We start from the raw sequence: 25,325 nt of genomic DNA, 5'->3' as shown, positions 1-25,325 counted from the left end.
TTAAATGTGTCTAGAAAATCTCTCTCAAAGTTGTTTTCTGACCCTAATCTCTGTGTTTAGACAATATCCTTTAAAGCTGCCATACAGGCAGGACTGGCACTTCCATTTAGGTGACCTAGGCAGTTGCCTAGGGTGCCAGGATTTGGGGGGGGGGGAGGGGGCGGCATTTTGCCGCCCTCGGCAGCAATTCGGCAGTGGGGGGTCCTTCTGCGCTCCGGGTCTTCGGCGGCAATTCTGCAGCAGGTCTTTCACTTGCTCCGGGACCTGCCGCCGAAGTGCCCCACAGACCGGGCGTGCGGAAGGACCCCCGCCTAGGGTGCCAAAACCCTGGCGCCGCTCCTGCATACAGGCCCGCCGATGGGGGGAGGGTGGGAAGGGGCAAAGGGGGCAATTGCTGCTCTTGGTTGCAGCGGCCAGGAGCCCCAGGCCCTTTTAAATTGGCCAGGTGGGCCGCAGGGCTCCTAGGCATGTGGGGGGTGGTTCTGGCAGTGGCAAAGGCAACCGGGCGGGCCTGTGGAAGCCCTGGCCGTGCTGGAAGAATGTGCAGTGCAGCAGGTAGTGGCTTGCTGGGCACCAACCAGCGCAGGTGCAGCCTGCCCTGAAAGACGTGCCGCAGCAACCCCTTGACTGTTCTGCCTTGGGGCCCGGAATTGCTGTCGGCAGGCCTGCTGCCATAGGTCTGAGATTTCCCTATACTGGCATACCACCAAGGAAATGACTCTGCTTGACTCTGATCTTAGGCTGAGTTTGCAGGGCTAGCAGTAAAAAAATATATTTTTAAATCCAGAAAGTGAGCACATTTGCTATCGTGTGACAGACAAAATTGTGGGACCTGGCAATGCCATGTCTAGAGGGCTTTTTCAGAGCAGACACACACTTTGACCTTGCCTATACCGGATTTGTCTTTGCAGTGTTTAAGGCATTGGTGCAGCTACATCATTGTAGGTAGACTAGTGGCTAAAAACCTCAGCGTAGACAAGTTCCCTTTTGTTTGAATGCCCAACAAAATGTCAGCCTGTATGTGCAGTTGCCTATTTCTCTGACTAGAATATAGTGACTATTGTTAATGATCATCAGGCAAGCTTACAGTATCTGTTTGAAGGACTAACTTACAATTAATGATCTTGTATTTTCAGGTCAGGTTATGTTTGATGCCGTGAGCAGAACTAAAGTACATACTAGTCAAGAAACAGCCCAGACTTTCACTGATGGATTAACTGACCTGTCAAAAAGAAGCTTTGTAAGTAAAATTGCTAGGTTTTTAATAGGCAAATGCAGTGGTATTTAAGGTTATTTGCAGATCTCTTCCCATTTCAATGACTGTTGTATTAGGCTTGATGAATATTTATTTGAGGCTTTTTTTAAGTTCAGATACCTATTGACATGCTGGATCAGCTCACAAATACATAGGTAGGTGACCATCCATAGCTCTGAACAGGGTAGTTGCATGGACACTGCATGCTTTTTCCTGGTTTGGAGTCCAAATTAGCAACGGGTCTTTTAGGAGTGGATGCTGAATGGGAAAACTACTGGCATGGTGCTTCAGATTTTCCTGGTCAATCAGCCACTCCAAATAAGTATGAGGATCAAAATACTGGAAGGAGCAACATTGGAGCCCGTATCTCCCAATACTAAAAGAAGCCATCTGCACTGGCGAGAGAACACAGCATGGAGAAGAGGAGAGGGATTCCTACCGAGGACAATTCTGAGCATTGTTCTGAGTGAATAGAGGTCACGATGGTGTGATGGATTCCCCAGAGTGCAACCTGGAACTGGGGTACCACTGAGCCCTCTGGCTTACCAACATGGGATCCCTCGCACACTGTAATGCTGTGAAAAACTGCAAACCTCTCCAGGTACTGCACTTACACAGTCATCCACAGGCAGGGACGCACCCATCTGAGTTACATGAATGTTTCCCCTAGTCATTCATGAACTAACAATAGAGAGGCTCCAGCCAATTCCCCCAGCTCCCTAGCCTAGGACCTCGGGATGTACCATCCTGTCCTGGTCAGAAGCCTGACCAGTGTAAGTTTATTACCCAGTCCACCCCTCCCTCAATGTGGAGAGGGCATGCACCAGTTTTTGTACACTGAGCAGATTTCCCAGGCACGTTAACACACTGTTTAAGGTACAATATAAAACAGATTTATTAACTATAGAAAGATTTTAAGTCATTCTAAGTAGTAAGCGTATAGATCAAAGTTGGTTACCTAAGAAATAAAAATAAAATTGTAATCTGTATTTTATAAACTAGGCAGGATTTGAATCAAGCAGTGTCTCACCCTGATAGTATAGTTCCTTCAAACACAAGCTGGGATTCTCCTTTCCAGTCTGGGACCATCTCCCCAGTTCAATCTTTGTTCTCCAGATGTGTTTCCAGGTGTTGAGTTGTGGGGGGGAGAGAGAGACCAAGTGATGTCACTTCCCCTCTTTTATAGTTTGCTATGAGTCAAGCAGTCTTCATTGTCTAGGTGCTCTCTCTGAGAAGTCTCCATTGTATACAGTCCCTAGGATAGTTGTTGTGAGTGTGGATTCCTTTAATGGGCCATCAGCAGCATCTGGCTGCTCCATTGTTGCACCTGAAAGGCTGGTTGTGGGTGTTCCCAACCTCACAACATATTTCAGTAACACACATAGCAAAACTTCATAACTTCACATACGACAGCACATACAATTCAACAGGATATTAATGTTCAGCAGCTCAAGACTTCTAAAATGATACCTAACAAGGCATACTTTGTACAAAACCTATCATAATTATATCACCATGGTAAACCTGAGTGTTCCAGAGTACTGCTTTGCAGCACAGCGTGCCACAGATGGAAAAGAATGTTGGAATTTATTAAGTAATTTCCCCTGCACTCCTGTAAACAGGAGCAGAGGTACAGGGTGTTGAAAAGTTCTGTTGTTGGGTTTAAATACTATTTTTCATTCCAAATTGAATAGGGTAATATTAAAACCTTTGCCAAACTGTGCCATACAGTCAGAAATGCATCTGATTACCCCTCCCACTAGCAGCATATTCCAGGAGGGAGTTGGTTGTCATGTTAGAGTGAATACTGGCAGTATTGCAGGACATAAAGGAAATAAGATTTAAACTAAATGCTCTTAATGATCCTTTTCAGCTGGCTTTTGAGGGTCTCCAACACATGTGATCTGTCTGTATAAAATTTCTTCAGGTTTAAGAACATTTAAGGGGAGAGAAGAATAGAATAGCAAAAATAGAAACTGCAGCAACCCAGAGAGAGAAGATTTTCATTTGCAACCTCACTGCTGGAAAAAAAACAGACTTAGCCCGTGGTCTAATCAGCCACTTTGAAAACCGTCTATCAACTTATACCAGACTGGGCTGTTTAGGGGATTGCTTTTATCTGCCTCTTTCTGGTCACAGGTTTACAGCAGGGTTGCAAAATATACAGTCTTGGTCAGCTAAGCCAGACTCTAATTAGAAGGAAAAAGGAGAGGGATAGGAAAGAGAAGAAATAAGGTAGAGAAGGAAAAAGACACATGAGGGGCTGGTGGATGAAGTCTTACATCTCAAGTGGGGTTGGGATAAAGCCAGTGGAAAGTAGCAGTGTCACTTGGGTCCCTCTCTTAGACCTGGTCTGGTCAGGATTTGGTCCATTGATTTCCAGTCCTCTACTCCTTGTTTACCAGGCGTGATCTTAACTGAGTTATATCAGTAGGCCTTTTTATTTGGACTAATTTAGTCTGTCTCAATTTTCCACCTTTTCTATCAACATTTTTGGTTGTAGGTTATTGTGACACTTTATGAACCTTCACTCACTTTTTATAGTTAAGCTCACAATTAAGGTAAATTTGTACACCCAGTTATCTTCATCCCGTATGGAAGCTGTAATTGTTAACAAACAAGTCAAATCCACTGGATCAGTCAGCATGAACCCCAGTCTCCTTCTCTCTCTCCTTCAGCCCACCCAGACTTGCATTTACAAGACCTTCAGCCTCCATCAGCACAGGGATTGAAATTCGGAATCTCCTCCCCAATTGCAACCTGTCTTGACTTTGGGGCTCTTCATCCCCATATAAACACACACACTGTTGCTTATAAAGATGCAGCCATTAACACACTATCCAACAAGCACCTCATGATAACCCATTTTAGTGTGAAATTTACCCATTTTGACCTTGAATAATGTTTATCTTAATTTTATTTTTGGTTACTTAGGAAAATCCTTTGGAATTTCCAACATTTTTTCCTGCTGAGAAAGTATAATACAGAGAGCTTAGCACACTGATCTTGACAGATGGTGACTAGAAGACAAGTCTTGGTGCATTCATTAAGGAACAGTGACCTCTTTCAGTGCAGCTCACTAGCTAGTAACTGCAGTGGGTTAATGCACTTACCTTTCCAGTCTTGAGGTCTAGCGTCAGTTCCTGTTTTAGGTCACAAAATAATATACATTTGGTGACCTCATCTTTGTCCCTATGGGACATTAGTCTGCATCATAAATCCACTGCTCTGGTTGAACTAGTGCTTAATCTGCTTATAAACCAAGTAAGAGAAATGTAGATCCTCAAGAAACTGCTTGGAGAAAAGGGGGCCTGAGCACTGGAAGCTAAATTTGATTTTCATAGCTAGAATCAACACTACCTGTCAAAGTTATGATTATCAAAGACATCTAATGTTAATGATAGAGATGCAGAAGTTTAAGTATGTTATCTCAAGGGATTGTTACCCATAGGAATAGTCTTCGTGCAGTAAGATTTCTGCAGTTAATAACATTTTCCAATGAGTCATCAGCTGTTATGACCAATCACATAAAATACATATTTAGCTTTCTGTTAGCCCATGAAGTTGGCCATTATGAAGTTAGATTTTTCATTTGTGCATAAACTATACTGATCAAGTTCAACAGCGGATTTTTCAAATACTAAACAGCAGATCTCTCTCTGTATATATATATATATATTAAAACCTGACATGAAAATAAATATTTTAAATACCACTATATTTCCTATTTTAAAAAATTACTGCTAACACCAACATTTAATGTATGGATGCAGCTACCTGAAAGCAGTTGAGCAACACAAGAATAAATACACAAAAAAATGTGATTTTTTAAAAGTTACAGGAATCCTCATTGTTTAGTTCTCAGGGAATAGCAAAGTACACAACTTTCATAGAACAGCAAACAGCAAGCTAAGGCCCCAGTCCTGCAATTCATTGCACATGAGCAGACCTCTGGGCCTTGTGGAGCCACACCAGTGGGGTCCACCTGGGCACAGCAGTTCTGACCACACACCAATTACAGGCTGGATTTATAAAAAGACTTTGTGGGCACTGTGTGTGATAATGGTCCCACCGTGGCACTGACCCTATAAAGACTTACACATACGCTTAATTTAAAGCACGTGAGGAGTCCTGTGGAAGTCAACATGCATACTCATGTGCTGAAAGTTACGCACACATGTAAGTCTGCAAGAATGGAGCTTTTTGTTTGGGAAATTGAAAATATATCCCCCTCCTGAGCTGAGATCCCACGGTCAAGTCAAGTTCATGTAAATTATGATGACCCAGTTACAGCATAAACACTCAACAATAAAACAGCAAATAGTGTCGCTAGTTAATGTTTCTTATATAGATGGTATAGTGCCAATTATCTATGGAATACTAATCCTGGTACGCTATGATATGATATTTTTATGGAAACCTGAGCAGAAGGGAACAAAATAGCGAAGAACTGGAGAAGCTAAGTGTGGTTCCTTCAAATGATGGGTAGGAAAAAAGCTTCTGTTTAATCCTTAGGTGGAGGATGCAAAAGAGGCTGCCACCCTGGGCCAAAAGCCTAACTGCAGCATCAGAGCAAATGAGCCAACATTTGAGGCAGTGGCTCAGTTGGTAAGGAAATCAATGATTCGTAAATACCTTATGGTCTTCTGTGATGTACACGTTGGACCTGTAGTTTCTTTCCTACAGGAAAGTAGATATGGACAAACAATGTATCTAGTATTTTTTTACCCCTTATGTGGATGTCCAAAAATCATAATGAGGTTGGAATATCGTTTGCAAGCAGACCTTAGAATGGGATGCAGCACTTCACGTTATTGTTGCTGTGACTATACATGTACCTTACACATAGTTCATCCTCTGCCTCTTTGGAGTTAAAGCTTAGTCTTGTTTATGTTCTGTAATCAAGAGAATTATCAGGCTTCTAGATAAACAAGAATCTTTTCTTAGCTCCACTGAAGTCAATTGAAAAACTCCTGTTGATGTCATGGGACCAGGATTTCACCCTTAACCTCAGCTATCAGGAAAATGGTGAAGGGGAAAAATAGCTTTTACTCAAGCAGTGCTGTCTAGCCTCTGTGTTCAATCATAGGCTTTCCCCTGAACCAATTTTGATTTTTTTTTTTAAAAAGTTCATTCTGCAGTGTGGACAGGATTGTCAGTAAGGTTTCAAACTTAGACTGGATGTTTTTCTAAAAGCCCTGCTCTAGGAATTATTCTGGGAAAGCTCAATGGGCTGTGTTACACAGGAGGTGAGACTAGATGTGGAGATCTGCGGATAGAAATTGGTATCTGCAGACCCACAGGGCTCTCCCGGGAACTGCAGTAGTGAAAGGAGCAGAACATGCTGCTGCCCTTCCCAGGAGCCAGCACCCCACACCGGCAGCTCCTCCAGCATGGCTGTACTACCCACAGCCCCACCCCCAGCTCTGCCCCATCCCTTCCACGCAGCTGTCTGCGTCTCCTGTCTGGGAGCGTGTGCACTGCTTGAACACAAGAGCGTGACCAGGGACAGCTGCTGGTGGGGCTGGGGAGTGGTACAGATGCACCGGAGGAGCTGTCGGCACAGGTCACTGACTTCTGGGAGCAGCAGCCCCACGTTCTGCTCCTTTCGGTGGTCGGTTTCCAGGAGAGCCCCGGGGTTCCATGGATACCAATTTATATCCGCAGATATAAATTTTTATCCACACAGGGCTCTATAGATGATCACAGTGATCCCTGAGGACCTTAAAATATTAAATGTATGAAACCCAACTTTCTTGCAGTTTAGGATATAGATTAATGTGTTGACAAAGGTATTTCCCTCCCTCTCTCCTGGGGTGGGAGAGGGAGACATTGTAACTGTTTGGGGGATGCTGTTGTGTGTGTTGGACTTGCACATGTGTGTATTTGGGCAAGGAAGAGGTACAGAGAAAAATTATTGATAAACATCAATAGTTTTTCTTCTTGGGTCTATTAAAACCAGTAGGTCGTATTGCAATGGTGCAAGCAGGTATTCTGTTCTGCCCCTTTTTCATTGTTTTCTGGTCCTCCTCCAGCCCCCTGCTTTTTATTGTAAAGATAACCTCTGCTAATTTACTCTCCATGTTCTGACTGTAGGATAAAAAACTTCAGAAGGATACCGCAGACAGACGAACTAGAATTGCCAGGGAACTCCTGACAAGTGAGAAGAACTATGTACACATGCTGGAAACTGTGAGGGATGTTTATGTTACACCACTGAAAGCAGCATTAGCATCAAATCGAGCCATCCTAAGTCATGCTAATGTTCAAATCATCTTCTCTGATATCTTGGACGCCTTACAACTCAATCGGTATATTCTATATGCTGAATTTTAAATTTACTAAGAGTTTTAAATATTTTGGGTTAGACAAAAGCCAAATCAGTGCAGTTGCTGCATGGGTTATCGCCATCTGTTGCATCTGTGAATGTTCCGTGACGAAGAGAAAGATTGTTTAGGATAGGACACTACACTCCTGACTGAAGCATAGGATTTAATTAGCTGCCATCCCGCCACTCTTGGTTGACTTTTCAGGCAGATGCTTTTGGAAAACAATGGTACTGTTATTTACTGACCTTACCTGTGAATGGTGGCATATAATATGGGGCTTTGCAGAATATGACCAGACCATCAACATGAAAAATTAAAATTGTGTTTCAGTTTTGGTGAAATTACTGTAGATTTTACACCCTGAATGATACAAAAGTATAAAATCCTGCCTGTCTAGAGCCAGTTGAGAAAATGCTCAATCTTATGAGAAAGCACAGTACTAAGATAAAAAAGGGTTATAGATTGTGGAGGCAGCATAGTCCAGAGAACAGGATACTTGATTAAGAGTCAGGAGTCTAGGGGGCATTCCCAGCTGTGTCACTGACTTATGGTGTGACCTTGGGCTACTCACTTAATCTCTGCCTTGGTTTCCCCCTATTTCTTAAATTGGAAGTTATACTTATCACATTTGAAAGGGCTTTTGAGAGCTATAAATAAATCATGCTTTGTAAGTGGTAGGTATTATTCATTAGTCAGAGTGATGGTAATATACAGGATGAAAAACTGGAATCTTGTTCTACAAATATCCCTTTGAAGTTTTAAGATGCTTGAAATGTCAGTAATAATGATGGTTCTGATCCTGCAATCATATGTGAGCAGATCCTGCATCTGCACAGAGCCCCACTGAAGTCAGTGAGGCTCTGCACTGGCACAGGAGTTCGCTGCATAAATCTGATTGCAGAATCATGGTCTAGAGGGGCTCAAATTAAACTCCAGAACTGTAGTTCTCAATCAAAGTTCATAGCTCAAAGCTCTCTCTAGTGGGTCAGAGTTGGACACCCCAAACTTTGGATCTGGATTCTGAATCCTGAAGTTCAAGAATTTTCTTTACTGTACTTTTGGTTCTGCCCACAATCAAAATATGAAGGTCAGATCAGAATCAAGTCCATGTTTTTGCTTCATGACCAACTCTAGCAACATTTAAAAAAAATCAGTTTCAGTGGCAACTATTGCAAGTCTACAAACAGAAAGGAAGAGACTAGGATAAACAGTGAATTAAACAAGCAACATGATTTGGAACAGACTGCAAGGAAAACTGAACTTAGTAAAACGTGGTTACATAATAAAAGGAAGACATCACAAGAATGTAAGCTGGAGATCTGGTTACTGAAAAATAGTTAAAAGTTATTTTAAACTTTGGATAAATAAAATCTGTACATCAGCTTTGAACTCTTTAATGTAAAAAAACCTAAAATACCCCACCCTCCCATTGGAACACATCTGTCAAACATCTGACAAGGTATTGAGTAAACAAAGGAAACAAAGGAAAAGTACCAAAAATAGTTCCATTAACCTAGATTAAAAGTGTTCAAGACTGATGCAAGAGGTACAGATTTTAACAATAAATTTTATAATGTATGCCAGGAATTTAGATACGATTAATCTTACAAAGAAAAATCAACAATCATGTTTTTATTGTCCTTGCAAGTTCTATGTGTACATTTCCCATTCCTGCAGTTTAAAAAAAATTAGTTGCAATTCAGATGATTAGCAATAGACCCCAGGCCAACATTACACAACAGTCTAACATTCATTGGTGCTATGGTAGCTACTTGGAACTGGGGCATCAGTACCTGAGAAAAGAGATATACTGTCAGTGAAAAAATATATGCATTTCCTTACGCAAAACTTTGGATAGCTTAAAAGAGGTAAGCATTGTCAATCTTTCAAAGCAATAAAGGGCTGATTTTATAAGTTACCCACATTTTTAAGGTTTAAATGATAAAGAACTTATATTTATATTGTGACTATCATCCAGATGGATCCCAAAGCACTTTATAAAATATACAGAAATCACTTCACATCACTCAACTGCCAGCTCTGGGACGAAAACATGGCAATTGTTTAACAGCTTACATTAACTCTAAACAGCACTCTAGGACAAAAATGAGAAAACTAGAGTGGGATTTATTTATTGTTAACACTAGAAAGAATGTAGTTATCTAAACAGTAATTTGGCCAGGAAACTATGGAAAGACAGACATCTCTATGTTTATTTCAAATGCAGGCAGTTTTTAAATGAGCTGACAGAAAGACTTCAGGAATGGAGTCCATCCCAGTGCTTGGGTGAAATATTCACTCAATTTGGCTGGCAGCTTCAAACATACACAAACTTCTTCAACAACTACACTGTCATTCTGAAAACCATTGATATGGTAAGTTCTATAGGACTGTGAAACTACATAATATGCCAGTCTAATGCTCACATTTATTTTGTTTGAAATGCTAGCTAATATTCACACTTAATTTGGTAGAATAAGAATTCAGTTTAATGAATTATGTTTCTTTTTATGGAATCCATTCCAATATTGATATTCTTGGCATGCCAAAATACAGAAAATTCTAAAACCCAGGAAAATACCAGTCACACTACAAAAGTTGCATGAAAATCAAGGGGATGATAGTCTAATTAAGACAATTAGCCTCTGCTTCTTTGAAGTCTTTATAGGGTTAAATTTGCCTGAATAAATCTGCCATTTAACACCTGTAGTGGATGTACATTACTGATCAATATTTTAGAATTACCCATGCAGTCAACTTGTATGAACATATACCGTAATGCACATACAAGGTGAGGTTTGCTTGCAAACATAGCTGTATGTGTGTGCAAATCCTTATTGTGCATGTACAGTGGAGTATTTGTCTCTCCCAGTTAAAAAAAAAATCAGCATGCCTTCATCATCAGCACGGCACATGCACAGAGATAGAACCTTGGTAGCCACCAGTTTTCTTGTTTAGCCCTGCTGTATATCTGCAATGGATGCATTTAGAGACGTTACATAATTCCAGCAAGAGTGTGTGCTAGAGTTTACAGAGACACTTAATGTTGGCAGAACTAACATATAACCAGCCATTTATGCCCCCTTTTCATTTTAATATGTGCCATTAAATGTAAAAAAGATCATCCTTCAAAATTATTACTACTTCACCATTTAACCCCCAACTCTAGCCTTGGTGATAAAACCCAGGGAACAAGGTTTGCTTGAGCATAGATGCCAGAATACGTGTCTCACTGTTCCCTTGCTTAATCCATTTTTGCAAGTTGGAGAACTTCGGCTTGGAGAGCCATGCTCATCAAGTTCACGATCCTCATTTCTTCCTGCCAAGCAAGGCAGATTTATACTCACTTTCTCTCTAAGCTTTAGGTGGTCACCCAGCCTGAGAACAGGGATTTCAATACTGTTGCAGTTACTGTTCTGGAGGGTTGATAGACTACCAAAAGACCTCTTTTCCCCCCCACTCCTCCCAAAAAAGGATTTTTTGGGGAGAGGTATGTTAAAAGTTTTGATTTACTCTTCTTGATGGATCACATATCCCTTTAAAGGATACATTTGTACTAAATTCTGTTACAGTTGGGAATGTAAAAAATCTTTATAAAAATAATTTTAATGACAGTAGGAAGAAAAAAATCTCCAGTAGGCTGGTCTCCAATAATCAAGTTCTATTGATGATCAAACCTCTACCTTTCACAGTGCAGAGAGACCATTCCTTTATTCCGTGCCTTCCTGAAAAGACATGATAAGACTGTCGTTACTAACATGATGAGGTAAGGTCTGTGGTATTCACACTGTGACATAGCATAAAATCAGAATTCTGGGCTTTGGATTAGGTCCACTGTGAGTATCCCAACCCGCTTCCCTCCCAACTCAATTTTAAAAGCAGTATAAACAAAATAGTATTTAAATGAAGTCTTAGAGCAAATACATACACAAGTCATAGGAGATTATGAGTTGGCCCATAGCACATTTGTACAGTTGTAATTCTTCTTGGACTAAATGGATCCAGTATTCATGACATTTTCCAGGCTCTATACTTTCCTCTTACCTTCCACATGGGTTCTCTACCAAAGCATAAGGACGTGATCATAAACTATGAAGAAGTTTGTCAGACCAGATTGGTCAGATTTTTAATTAAAAGGACTCTGGCTTTGAATCAGTGTCATCGTGGAATGTTAGCAATTGCTGTGTTATTTCTTGCAGTTGAGAGCCAGACACTTGAAAAAATTTAACTGATTAGCAGACTTCTCAAACTAGTAGACAGACTCACCATGTGTGCGTGTTTGGCACATTGCTTCATGCTGCTACTTGATCCAAGACCCTCTCAGTACATAAGCATCAGAAGTCACACTGTATAACCTACATGTATCACTGAATTACTTAGGTTCCTAGCTAACGCATGGATTATATCTATGTGAAATATAGCCTACAGGAGCTGCTGCTCTGCCCTTCTAAAAGGTTTGAAGAGTATCTTAATCTTCTTTATGCTCTGAGACTGCACACTCCTTCAGAACACGCTGACCGTGAAGATTTGACTGCCGCAATCAAGATGATGAAACAATACAAGGAATACATAGATCAGGTTTGTCACCACAGTTGTCTCTGTTCTCTCCTTTTAGTGTGGTATTCTTGCCTTGTCTTAGGAGGCATCCACAAGGAGCCAGGAGATTTAGGAGCGAATTAGGCCATGAGTTGCCTTCCATCTCAGGTACCTTTGCTGGGAAGAGCTGCTTCCCTCTCCAGTCCCAAAGCCAGGAGGAGGCATAGGGCAGTCCTGTGAACTCTATTCTCTCCTCATGACCCAAGTTTCTTTATAGTCCTTTCTGAGGGACTTGGTAGAAGCCAAGACATTTTCAAAGTCCCAATTATATCCAGTGGTTCTTCGCACAGCAGTGTAAAGGGAGTATAAAATGGGCAGAGTCCCCAGTTGAATACCACACACAAGAGGGGTTTTCTCAGATGGTTAGGTGCTGCTGGAACGTGATAGGGATTAGGGTGCTACGCACTGCAGCTGTTCTTCCTTGGTGGATGGCCCATACTAACAACTACACCAACAGCCTTACTCCTCCTCATCCTCTATTTTCTATGGAAATAGAAGCTAAGCTGGTTCATCAGGCATGAGAAAACACCCACCAGCTGGTAGATTTATTCTGTAAGAAAGTGCCCAAAAAAACCCAACAAAACACCTCTCTACACACACAACACATGAGTTCAAGCATGAGGATTTTGTCAAACTCTTTATTTTTCCTTAGAGATTTTACACAAGTTATTTTCAAAAGTCATGGAGGTAAATTTAGTTTAATCAAATTGCTGTCTAACTCAAATATCACTGTACCATCTAGAATTGCCCACAAATAAATTAGGGTCTCATAAAACCCATTGAAGTCAGTCGGAGTTTTTCCATTGACTTCTGAGAGATTTAGATAAGACCCTTACATAGAACACAATCTCCTCCTTTCCCAACCTTTGTGAAGTTATTTGTGGTCTAATTTTAGTTTATTTTCTAGCTAAAATTGAACATGAGCAAAGATGAGCAAATGCTAAATGCACAAAGAATCATCCAGGGATGTCCTGTAAGTACTTCATTTTCCTTTCGAACACTTAAATGCATTTAATTTCAGCTCTGATTTACGACAGCACCTACTCCGCTGTGAGTTCAGATTTAGGTAGTCCTTCCATTATTAGGCAATGCCAAATTCTATTTACTTTACTTCAATGGGGGTCTAATTTTATCTGAGGTGTATATATAATTCCACATGCATAATCTATTTGCAAATGAGTTTTACAAATATGACATTTTCAGAGGCTTTTCGTGGCCCTCTCTGGTTGGAAACTAAGGCAGACCTTTGCTCTGAGGCAGGGCTTAGGACCATTCCTCGGGAAGAACGCCCCAGAATTCAGTCTCTCCAAGCAGTGTCCACGGCAGGCTCCAAGACTCCCTTTGGAGCGCCGCTTTTACAGGATTTCTAAACAGTTTTTAACTAAGTGTCTGTTTCTTCATTGGCTTTAAATGTTTTTCTCTTCCACAAACTGCAAAATTAAAGAGATTGGGGCTTGTAAGGAGCGTTTCAAGAATTGCACCTTTCCTCTCCCTCCCCCCTCAGAAGGGGGGACAGACAGCAGGCTGCAGCAAAACCCAGCTCCCAGCTGACATAGGGGTGAGGTCCAGGCCAAGACAGTTGAGCAGGATGAATGGAAGCTCCCTATATGGAGATCAGGCCAGAATCAGTGACAGAACTAAGGAGTGTTTTTTCAAAGCCTCCCTGCATCTCTCCTAGGCATAGGAGCCCTATTCCCCACAGCTTGAAGAACAAGCAGAAAAGGTCCAGTGGAATCTCTTGAGTCCCAGGGGAAGGCAAAGTTGGAGGAATAAATTCCTGCTCTCAGCTGGCAAAATACAAAGGTCCATGCTGAGATGGCTGCAAAGCATCCTCCCTTCCCACAAGCTGTTGTACCTATAAGGCCTTAGTTGCTATGCTCCTGTGACCTGATATCAATGAGTCATTTGTCTCCAATGGCTCTGCCTCACTCATCGTTCTATGCAGTTAGTCCCCCCTCAGCCCGAACCCAACTGCAGGGAATATGGGTGAAGTGATTCAGATCCCCTGCCCTGGGAGATGGGCATACCTCCTCTCTCCATCAAGCCTCCAGTGATCCGAACAAGAGGTCAAAGTGGATACTGTTTTCCTCAGGGAGGCATGCAGACTGTCCTTTACCACTCCCTGGCCCAACCGCCTGAGAAAACTGGGAAGGGGTCTTATAAGGATACAGAGGGCAAGACCTCTCCCCACTTTTCTGAGAGGTTTGGGCCAGGGAGCGGTGAAGGACAGTGCTCACAATCAGCTTTTAAAGGGACAGCACAAACTTTTAAAACCTCTCATGAAAGAGTCTCCCTTCTAGATCCTCTAAAGAGAAGAAATCTCAAACTGGGGCTTTAAGCAAGAAACCTCAGTCAATTAACCTTCCCAGAATTGAGTACAAAGGGCGCTCTGACTTCATGGGTCTTGGTGTTTTTAGAAAATGAAGCAGTACCACCGCCACCAACAAAAAAAAAAAAACCCTTGCAAAGTTGAGGGAGAGCTGCGTAATTCTTCCTCATCTGTTTATGAGAGTGTGATTAAGGTGGATTGGAAATTCCTTATCAAGACCTACTTGTATTTACAGACTTCATTACTTTGCCTGAGGTTCAGCCTGCTGTGGCCTCCTTAGTAAAAGGCATAGTCATACCAGCTGAGGGAATTTTCTCAGACAGCCAAACCCACAGACGAGAATAAGATAAATCACTTCTACTGAATGTAGATACAGCAGTCTCAGCCCTGAGAGTATTGGCTGCAGTCTTTTCTTGGGGAGATCTAGGCTCAATCTTCAAAGTACCTGTGAGGGAATTGGAGCTGCTCTGTAATGATTTATAAATATAGTATATTGACCTGGTTAGTGGGGTGTTTATTGTATGAATATATTTGTTTAGTTTAATAGTGTCTGTAAAGTAAAAAGCAGGAAGGGAAGAATGACGACTCAAGATAAGCCATTTCTCAGCAAACACTCCATAGTTGTTAAGAGACAATGCTAGGACAGGTAAAGCCTGGAAACCAGAAGATCAAAAGAACTGTGGCAGGTTTAAAATGAAAGACTCAAGAGAGGGAGGAGTTTGGGGGAAGCATGACTGAGGCGTCTCAAAAAGTTAGACCCGCCCAGATTACTATATATAAAAAAAAAGCCTTTAAGAGACATGACTGTAGACCAGGGATCGGCAACCTTTGGCACGCGGCCTGCCAGGGTAACCACCCTGGCGGGCCAGGCCGGTTTGTTTACCTGCCGCATCCGCAGGTTCGGCTGATTGCGGCTCCCACTGGCCACGGTTCACCGCTCCAGGCCAATAGGAGCTGTGGGAAGCCACGGCCAGCATGTCTCTCGGCCCGCGCCGCTTCCCGCAGCCCCCATTGGCCTGGAGCGGCAAACCGTGGCCAGTGGGAGCCGCGATCAGCCGAACCTGCAGATGCAGCAGGTAAACAAACTGTCCTGGCCCGCCGTGCTTACCCTGGCGGGCCACGGGTCAAAGGTTTCCGGTCCCTGCTGTAGACAGTTTTAAAATCCTCTTGTTCCTACCCTTACTACAAACAATACTTTGGTTTTAAAGGGGAGGGGAGGAGTGGTCACTATATACCACTGGTCATATACTGCCAAAAGGAAGAACTGCAGGTGCTGAACCCAGTTGAACCTGCTGGGTAAGAACAGTGGATTCACAGAATATAGTAGCCCCGGGGCCAGCCTAAGAACAGGAGAAGTGTGGAATTCCACTCCTGGGTAGGTAAAGGCACGAGGCCTGACACCTGAGGGAATGGATTCAGAGACACCAGGAAGGGGACAGAGGAGTAACTGCCTCTAACCAGAATACCACCTTATCCCAGCAGGTGTTCCCTTTGAAACTGCTGCTTCTCCAGGTTCCAGTGTAGAGATTACAGATTAGACCATTGCTATCTTTCCTAAGAGTTGGAAGACCAAGGCTAGGAGGTTCTCTGCAAAACAATCTAACCCCAAGAGCTTCTAATTTTTGGGGTTTCCCAAGTCTGGGCATATACCCCATCCACCCTAGAGCTGCACTTCAGAGTAGTCCCTCATCTGGGAGTGGACCACCTCAGAAAATGGGTGCTTAAGATAATCAGGGAAGGATATGCATTAAAAATCATTCACTGTCCTGACACAAATTTATCCTTTCCCCATAGTAAATTAAAATAAACCAACCTTCTCAACAAGACCCCTTGCAGCATCAGAAAATTAAGTACATAATAGTCCATATACATTGGAATGATAGAACCAGTGCCACAGAAACGGTTTGGTATGGGTACAAGATTCTTTGTAGTACAAAGAGCAACAATGGCATGCAGTCCACTTAAGACCTCAAGTCCATAAGAAGATAAATACAGAGTACTTCCTTTTTGGACTTGTAACTTCTCCAGAGGTATTCACAAATGCCGTATCATCCCTCTCCATGTATACTCTGGTCCAATGACCTCATCGGGTTATACAAGGCCCAGCAGCCATCACTCAACATGTCTGTGTGAACAAGTGGAAAGGCCAATTACAGCCATCGCAAAACTCTAATATCTAAGCTATCATCCAAGACCATCTTTATTTCAGAAGAGACAGGAGAAAATAGGAGGGGTGCTTGGCAAATCAGAGCTAATAAAGTTTCTGACTCAGCTACTGAACTAACTGGTCTCATGAATACCCAGCACAATTCTTTCTTTGTTGCAATTGTTGGCTGGAAGCAAATTAGTATATAAAGATCTTGATCCAGATCCAGTTCTAGATCTCTTGGTGAACTCATTCTCAATATTATTTAATAGTTAGTTGATGTCAGGTCCAGATACAGATATCAGACTCCATATAGGGGGAAACATATCTGGACTTCTACATGAGTTGGGGAGGTGTGGCCAAAGGAGGAGACATTGAGTAGTATAACCTGTCTCATGTTATGGAAGAATGAGCTTGATGGTCCACTTTCCACAGATGATTCTTCAGAAACCTGTTGTGTATATAAAACTGATAAGAAGGCAGAAAACCTTCAGCACTGCTTTGAGAAGCAACCTTGTTCATGTCCTGGGCAGAAGCTCTCACTCTATTCCTCAGGATTCTGCACGCAAAAAGGAAAGTCATGGCTGACCAGCTCATCAAGACACTTAAAATCAAGGGAATGCACATTATGTGCATCACAGACCGGGTTGAAAGCCTCTTGAAAGAAAATAGGTTCCTCAAGTCCAGTTGGAAAAAACAAGAGGTGGTACATGAGGAATTGGAGTCCGTGGTCACCAAGAGGGCTAAAAGGCCTGTATGCCTCCTCTGCCCCCAACCACTGAGTACAGATGGTAAAGAAAATTGTAAAGGAACAGACCACAGTGATTGTAATCACCTTCTAATTAACCTCAGGTCTTGGCGCTCAGACCTGATTTAGATGCAACTGGAACCTCCTTAAACTTCAAAAACACAAAACGTAGTGTAATGAGGACCTATCGTGACCCAATATCCATTGCTGCCTAACCCATCAGCTGCGAACCTAAGAGGCTGCAACTAGTATCACTCATTCTAAGGTGATAATCACCCTCCTAGAATATTGAAGAAAAAAAAAATCACAAAATATCTATGTGTTACTGAGGATTAGATGTTGGTGTTAGAAGACACAAATCAGGGCAAAGTCAGCTGAAGCATAGCACATTCTAATGTTTTTACAAGAAGGCTCACACACAGGGCGCTAGGCCAATAATTTTTGGAAACATAGGTCAGAGACTAGAAGCATATTGCACTATAAGAAACCCAGGAGAACGTTGCCTCATCGTTACATAAGATTCAGGAGAACCGCCGCTCTTATCAGTCCTCTGGCAACATGCAGATTCCTGTACTGATCTTGATCTGTGTGCTACAAGTTTGAATAAAACTACTGTTCAATCACAGTTGCCAGGCCTCTCTTCACTGAAAGGCTCTTGCCTACTCACCACCTCCTTCTCCAAAAGGGTTTCAGAGACTGGCATATTCTCAATGAAACTTCAGTTCCATGTTCTATCAAACACGGTAGTTGTGTGAACTAAGCAGGCCTCCATCCCCAACGTCACCACAGTCTTCCTCAGATAATTGGGAGTGATATTGTTGCCCTCCCGGTTGAATCCAAGCATCCTAAGTAGAAGTGCATAAGTTAGTTGTGAACAGAACTTACAGAGGAACAAAGGTGTATATGGCAGAGGCTACAATTCCTCTAGTTACTATGCCTTTTCTGAAAAGAGCTGCAATTTTGTGGGCAAGTGAGGCCACACATCAAATGGGGAGGTCTGTTAAGCTCCTACAAGATCTTCCATCTTTATCAAGCACTGCAGAGTCAACCCCCTCACCCAGGCTCTCAGTGTTTGGTGTTATTGAATGCGGTGCACTAATAATCCTTAAGCTCCTTTTCAATTCTATACAGGTAAATTGAATCATTCTTCCTCCCGAGGGATAACTTGCTGCTTTCTGCATGCCACTGTGAAGGCTGTTTGACATGGAGGGAACAGACAGGGACAATTCCATCTTACCTGTGCATTTTCATTCTAGGACCTTTCACGCCAGACAGCTAGATGCCCCCTTTGGAGAACAGCATTATGTCCATTTTTTTTTCTTCCTATTGCTTGCTTGATAAGTACTTTGAAAGGGAAGAGGTGTTTCCTCCAGGATATCCCTAACTTTCATGTAAAAGCTCTGCTGCACATGGTTTGAGTTGAACAGCACTTTCACACTTTGGTATAGGTAGCATTTTTCAGCACTGGAAGTTATCATCCTGGGGAGTTCTTCTTAAGGGGTAGCCCAGGCTCAGAGCAAAGATGTGCTCAGTCACTTTACAGTAGGACATTCCCCATCTCCACGCCAACTAGGGGCTGAGCACATGGAGAATCCTAGAATGAAAATTTACATGCAAGAATTTCCTTTATAGGCCAAGCTCCTTGGCCAGACTATATCTCCTATCAGTCTCCCCTCAGGGCGTAAGGAGAGGCTAACATCATGGGAGTCCCTAGCTGTAGTACTCCATGGGAGATGTAGGCTGCAGTGGAGGACAGCCCATACAAAAGAGAATGGGGATATAAGGAAATCAAAGTACAAGTTTCATGAGGCACCACAGCAGGATGTCCAAATTATTTTGGTTTTGGGCTCGAAATATTTCAGTTTTTGGGTGTTTGATGAAAAATTGAGATTTTCTGTGGAAAGCAGACATCATGAAAAAAACCTGAAAAAAAAACTTTGTTGAAAATTAGTGGACAGAAAATTTTCAGCCAGCCCTACCTGCAACATTTGCGTAATTAAATGTGCTAAAAAGTGGAAGCCAAGTGGTGACTCACTCAGCCATGTCAATGTCTACTTCAGTTGAGATGCATTTCAGGAGAAGCCACAATTTGCAGAATTTTTTTTTTCTGTATCTGGTAAATAACCATAAGATATCTGATAGTATTAATCCATTTTAGAGGCACTACCCAAATCAAAATTCTGGCCACAAAAGGAGGCCTAATTAATAAAAACAAACAAAAACATAACCCCATATTCTTTCATTGTCAGTCTATTGTGACTTAATCTTGTAATTAACATATCAGGATAAACTTTATAACCAAAATTTGGTTTCCATGTCTTTTAATCCTGTAATGTTTAATTCACAGAATTTATTAGAAGCCAACAGGTACCTGATTAGAATACAAGATGTAACCCAGTTTAGCTGCTGTTCTGAGGAAATCTGTGTTTCATTCAGGTAAACAAACATATTAAAAATACCAAAGGGGGAAGTGATAAACACAAAACTAGATCTCACAGGTGACTGGTTGCTAATTTAGAGTTGGAAAGAAGTTGTCCCACGTCCTTGCCACTGTGCCCTGAGGAAATTTTGGAATAGAAAGAATCAAGTGGAATTACATATTCCTCTGGAGCACTGATGAGAGATCAGTCATTAGCATTAAGTGGTCATATCTCACCTCCATCAACTTCCTGTGGGAGGTGGGTAGCAAATTGCATTCTTCTTGTTTTCCTTTTGTGAGCTCTAAGACAGCATTAAATTAACATAATATTAGATAATATTCAGGTTGGATAATTATCAGGTTCAAGCACAAGGTAGTGTGCCTACAAGGCTGAAGGCCAAAGTAATTAAAGAATAAACTGCCTTCAAATTTCTTTATCTGGTAGCACCCATCTCTTCCGACAGGTTCTTTTTTTGTCTCAACTGTGGAGATAGAAATTAATTGACCAGAGTGATGATACCACTACTTAGATGTGTCTATGTTTCCAGCTTCAATTTTTGATTTCCAGCAGAGGAACCAGAACCTGTCATCTCTATCATCTGTAAAAGTTAGAAAAAATAATCAGCTCCATATTTAAGAAGTTTTCATGCTGGTGCAAAACTGAGAAAAGTCTACAAAAAACAATTCACTTGGCTGGTCATTTTCTGCATCTTTTGCTGCTATTTCAGATGTGTGTTTTAGTAAGAGCCTGCCTCCTACAAACAAGCTTCTTCTGCTTCAGCATACAGGAATATGCAATAATACTGCAACTATGACTGGAGCTGAATACCGTATGAATTGCAGAAGAATTTTCCTGCTCGTAATTCTTCTAAATTACAATGTTTAAAACTAGAGTGTAAACAGAAGACATCTAAAGGAAAGTTCAAAACCTGGCATGGGTGAGGGGAAAATACAATTTAAATAGCTTAGTTCCAGAACTGAGGAGCCACAAAAATGTGTCCTGAAATTAAGAGACGGGTGATATTAGATCTAAAATTTTACAAGTTTTGAACACCTGCAACAGGCTGGCAGTACCAAGAATAGAAGGTAGAAGGTCTCAGTCTTGATGAGAAGAGAAAACTAGTTGTAGTGAAGCCACAATTCTATTGAAAACAGGGCAAAGGACAACTCAAATTCCAACTCTTTACAGTTAACAGTAGAAAGCAGCCAAACAACTTTGGTATAAAGGAACAGCCACTTCCCAAATGCTGGAAGTTCTAATTTGATTCTCAGTTCACCTGAAAGTCATTAAGTTAAATTAAAAACCAAAATTGAATGAAGCAAGACTGTAGAAAATTTGAAGCCTCTGTGGATTGTCAAAAACATTATGTATCCCCCAACTCTATTAGCTGCAGCTTAAGGGATTCTTATAACCAGTGATGAGAATGAAGTGTGAGTGTTTGGTATCACCAGAACCCAAAGTTGTAATTGTAGCCCTACATGTATTTTACTTGCAATGTAAATTAATATAATCCAGAATTTAAAGATTCCATCATCACCACTTTCATTTCCAAGGTCAGATCATCTTCCCTATGTTACTGGCCCCGTCACAATTATTTTCACTTAAAAGACAGGGAAAACATACTGATATTAATATATTGTAGAAGTACTGGATAACTCCGATGTAGCTACACTAATTCTCAGAAGCCTCTTATAGATTTCCACGTGTCTTGACGTTTAAAGCATACAAGTAATTGTTTTTCCCCTTTTGGCAGGCTCTATGAACACATCAGCGATCTTAGCCTTTTTCTCTTCAACGATGTACTTGTTATTTCAAACCGTAGCATCTCTTATGTGCCGTTTGAACGGACTCCAAAAACAACTTACCAGTTCTTGGCATCAGTAGCTCTTCACAGGCTTGTTGTAGAAGACATTCCATGTTCAAAATGTATGTTTTATAACATTCCTCCAGTGATCAATAATGTCGGTTTAGAATGTTCCATTCTGTGGGCTATAATCTGCTGTTAGTTTGTTTTATTGTAGTTGAATTTGACCTACATAAGAAGTAATGTAAGCATGACGATGGGCCATTTGTATTTATGTGGATGAGGTGTAAGGCTGTAAGGTACCAAGCTACAGTTCTTTAGTGTTTTCCAAAAATAGATGGACTAAATCACCATACACAAGTTCAGCTAACACTACACTTCAGGTAATTATTACCCCTTATTCAGACCCATGTTGAGTAGTTCTGATCATTACAGAGTTCTGGCTTAGGGTCTGTCTACATTGGAGTTTTATTTATTTATTTTTTTAAATTCCATTTGATTGCCAAATGACTTGAGTTAACTAACACGTTTGTACAAGTTAGTGTGGAAGAGCCACAAGCGTGGAGCGCAGGGTAAACCAAAAGTGTGTGCATCCTGGAACAAGCATTTGTGAAATGTCCCGATGCCACGTGCAAACAGACTAATTTCAGTTAATTGGAAATTAAGTTAAAAACTCTAGTGCAGACCTATCCTTGCATGGTTTCTTACCCCCACCCCCATATCCCATATGGATAACACTGTGTGCACATGTGTTTTAAACTATTAAAACCTCTGGCCTCACTTACGCCGGAGGCTATCATCATCATCCACCCACGGAAGGGCAAGAGCTGAAGCAAAAGCCAGCATATGTCAATGGAAGACAGCAATATTTGCATTCTGCCACTGTCCTAGTGCAAGGCAGTAAATCAGCTTAACTCCCAGGCCCGCTTACTTTAACTTCCAAATTACTATTACCGGTATTTTCCAGCAGTCAGTAGGGACTCGTGCCTTTTCATGGGACCCTGAATGCAAAGGAGATATAGAACAGAGAATAGAACACAAGCTTGCCTAAAGTCTTTCTGTAATTTAGCAGGCAGAAGAATATGAGTAACAGGGTTTGCAGAATGCACCCTGCAGCTGTGTTTTTCTTCTCTCTCCCTCCCTCCTTGAGGCTCCAGAGGCTTTAGACTTCAGAGATAGTCCCACCATTAGGACTACAGCTGGAAGTTTTTTCGACGCTAACTTTTTCAGCAAAAAATACAGACTCATTTGTATTTTTGAATACAATTTTTTTTTTAATTGAATTTGTGTCAATTTTACTGCACTGTTTTGGATGACAAAGCCTAAAAAAAATCTGAAAAAATTGAAGTGTTCTGTTGACATTTTCAGAAATAAATGTTTTAATTTTTTTATTCAAAATGATTTTCAAAATTTACTTCATTTTATTTAAAAATTAAAAAGATTCAAGAATTTTAATGTTTTGTTTCCGCTTAAGCAGAACACCTCATTCGGTCCAAAAAAATCTTTTTAGGTTTCGATTCACTGACCTTTTTTAAAACATAGATTTTAGTTTGACCCCAAACTACTTTTTCCACCCATTTTTCAGAATTGCCAGCAAACCAAAACAGTTGTTATTCACACAGCACTAATTAGGGCACCCTTCAGAACTAACCCTTCCATTGCTCCTCCTTAAGCTCCCCTCTCAGCAGGTGGATTGCTCTCATTACACAATCTAAAAGCTTTCACTATTCGATAACTATTTCTGATATCCGGACATTTTGGCTGAATTTTACTCTAGTACCTGAAAAAAATATTCAAGTTTGACCCTTTCCCCATTCAACCATAATGAAATATCTGAATTAGTTCTTAATCAAATCAATTCCTCCCACCTTTTGTTTAGCAAAAGCAGCTTTTACTTAACACCTATATGAATTACAGTTGTACTTGAAACACTGAAGAAAGGGTTGTTTACCAGACAAGTGGGGGGAATAATATTTTGAACTTCGCATAAACAAGCAACTGGGCTAATCAGTCCCTATACAGGGAATCCTCTTGATGCACGCTTAACTTTCATTAACATTAATGGGTGTTGTAAGGAGTTGTATGCATCAGGAAAACCTCTCCCCGGGCTTCCTGTGTCTATTTTTAAATAAGAGGGGATTTCTCAAGCCTGATAAAGCAAATACCTGGAGTGCCCATAGATAAACATCAGCACCAGGCGTGCACGGTTACATCTGCCAAAACCATTATAAATCCAATAGCCTACAAAGCAACTTAACACCAGTAGTGCATACTTCAAACAATCTGGATTATGTTAGTGAAATGCAGAGACATAGTTTGACTTCTATATTTGGGGGTGGGGACCACACACAGTTTATGTTAATTATTTAATCATCCTTAATTTTTTGTTTCAATTTATTTGCAGTATGTTTACCACTTACAAAAATCAATATTAACATAAAAACAAATTCTTGAATAAACAGAACCAAGCACTTTCATGTAACTATGAATCAGGTCTCCTTAGTTTTAGAGATCCCTAAACATGCAATGCACACACACAAATCCATGGCTAAAGCCCATCCCCTTTGCCCGGCTGCTTGAGCACATTCCACTCACATTTAACCTTCCTTGTTCACTTTGTCACTCACCTGGGCTTGACACAGTCAGTGCTGTACACTGCACAGACCCTTGGGAAGCAGCTCTGATCTTATCTTCACTTGCTACAGTGTTACCGGTGCTGATTAGAATGTCTAGACACCTGTGTTTCTGAGGCAAGTCTCTTATTTTACGGGCTAGTAAAACTGAAATAGCCCCAAGCTGAAGCTCTGCTGTCCTCCCCTTACGCAGCCCATGTGAGGAAACTGACCTGGACAGTGCCTAATGTCACTGCTCGCCCCCCTTCCCCCGAACATTGCTCCGCACGGAGGAAGCAGGGCCAAATAGAAGGGAGAAAAAAATCTGACACCTCCCCCCCCACCATGCGTCACGTCTGAGATGTATCTAGTTTGGGGAGGCAATGCCCCTCCATACCCCTCCCAATCCTTACCCATAGTGAAATGCTTAGCAGCTTCTGTCTGCTTTTCCCCATCCTCAAGAGCCTAAGCAACCAGCAGATTTAAAAAAAAAATCTTAATCCGAGAAGACCAGAATCCATAGCTAGATTAAGTTAGCATAGCTCCCTCAGAGAGCCCCATGCAGGTCACTGGAGCTATGCCTATACACCAGTTTAGGAAAAGGTAGGGTTGACGGTCAGCATATACTTAGATTTCAAACTTTTAGCAAACATGATGCCTAAAAACATAACTTAACACTGTCCAGTGTCTCCCCTGTGATATCTACCTCACTTTGTGGGCTGTATTCTATGGGCTTCCCATATGACCAGTCCCACATACTCTTAAATCAGACAAGCAGAAGTATTTTTTTGCTATTCATTATGTCCTTAAACCATTGGAAGTCAGAATTTAAGAGTAAAGATATTTGCAAGATTCTATGAAACTCTACCACCTATTCCTTAGATAACCTATTGGTCAAGAGCAGTTAATATACTAAAACCTTTTTCTTTTTTTACACACTAACAGATATCAAGAATGCATTTATTCTACAAGGCCCAAAACGCCAATGGATTTGTTCTATAGAGGATGAAGATGATAAATTTACATGGCTGTCTGCACTGCAAAGTGCAATCAACTGTAGCATTGAGAAGAACTGAGATTCATCTT

The 25,325-nt window shown here is 41.4% G+C and overlaps 1 protein-coding gene across 1 annotated transcript in view; it reads left to right on the top strand.

Moving 5' to 3' along the window:
- Positions 1-25,325, top strand: part of ECT2L (epithelial cell transforming 2 like) — a 47,365-nt gene extending 22,040 nt beyond the window's left edge. The window contains exons 13-22 of the mRNA XM_054021657.1: positions 1,137-1,240; positions 5,771-5,863; positions 7,352-7,566; positions 9,812-9,959; positions 11,277-11,350; positions 12,006-12,162; positions 13,088-13,153; positions 19,751-19,839; positions 21,577-21,749; positions 25,185-25,325. Of these exons, the coding sequence (XP_053877632.1) occupies positions 1,137-1,240; positions 5,771-5,863; positions 7,352-7,566; positions 9,812-9,959; positions 11,277-11,350; positions 12,006-12,162; positions 13,088-13,153; positions 19,751-19,839; positions 21,577-21,749; positions 25,185-25,315 (1,250 nt within the window). The 3' untranslated portion in view covers positions 25,316-25,325. The remainder of the gene's footprint in view (positions 1-1,136; positions 1,241-5,770; positions 5,864-7,351; positions 7,567-9,811; positions 9,960-11,276; positions 11,351-12,005; positions 12,163-13,087; positions 13,154-19,750; positions 19,840-21,576; positions 21,750-25,184) is intronic.

The sequence above is a fragment of the Malaclemys terrapin genome, chromosome 3, assembly GCF_027887155.1.
Source record: "Malaclemys terrapin pileata isolate rMalTer1 chromosome 3, rMalTer1.hap1, whole genome shotgun sequence".
Classification (NCBI taxonomy): Eukaryota; Metazoa; Chordata; order Testudines; family Emydidae; genus Malaclemys; species Malaclemys terrapin.
Note: the sequence above shows the minus strand (reverse complement) of the source record. Positions and strands in the feature narration are given on the sequence as shown.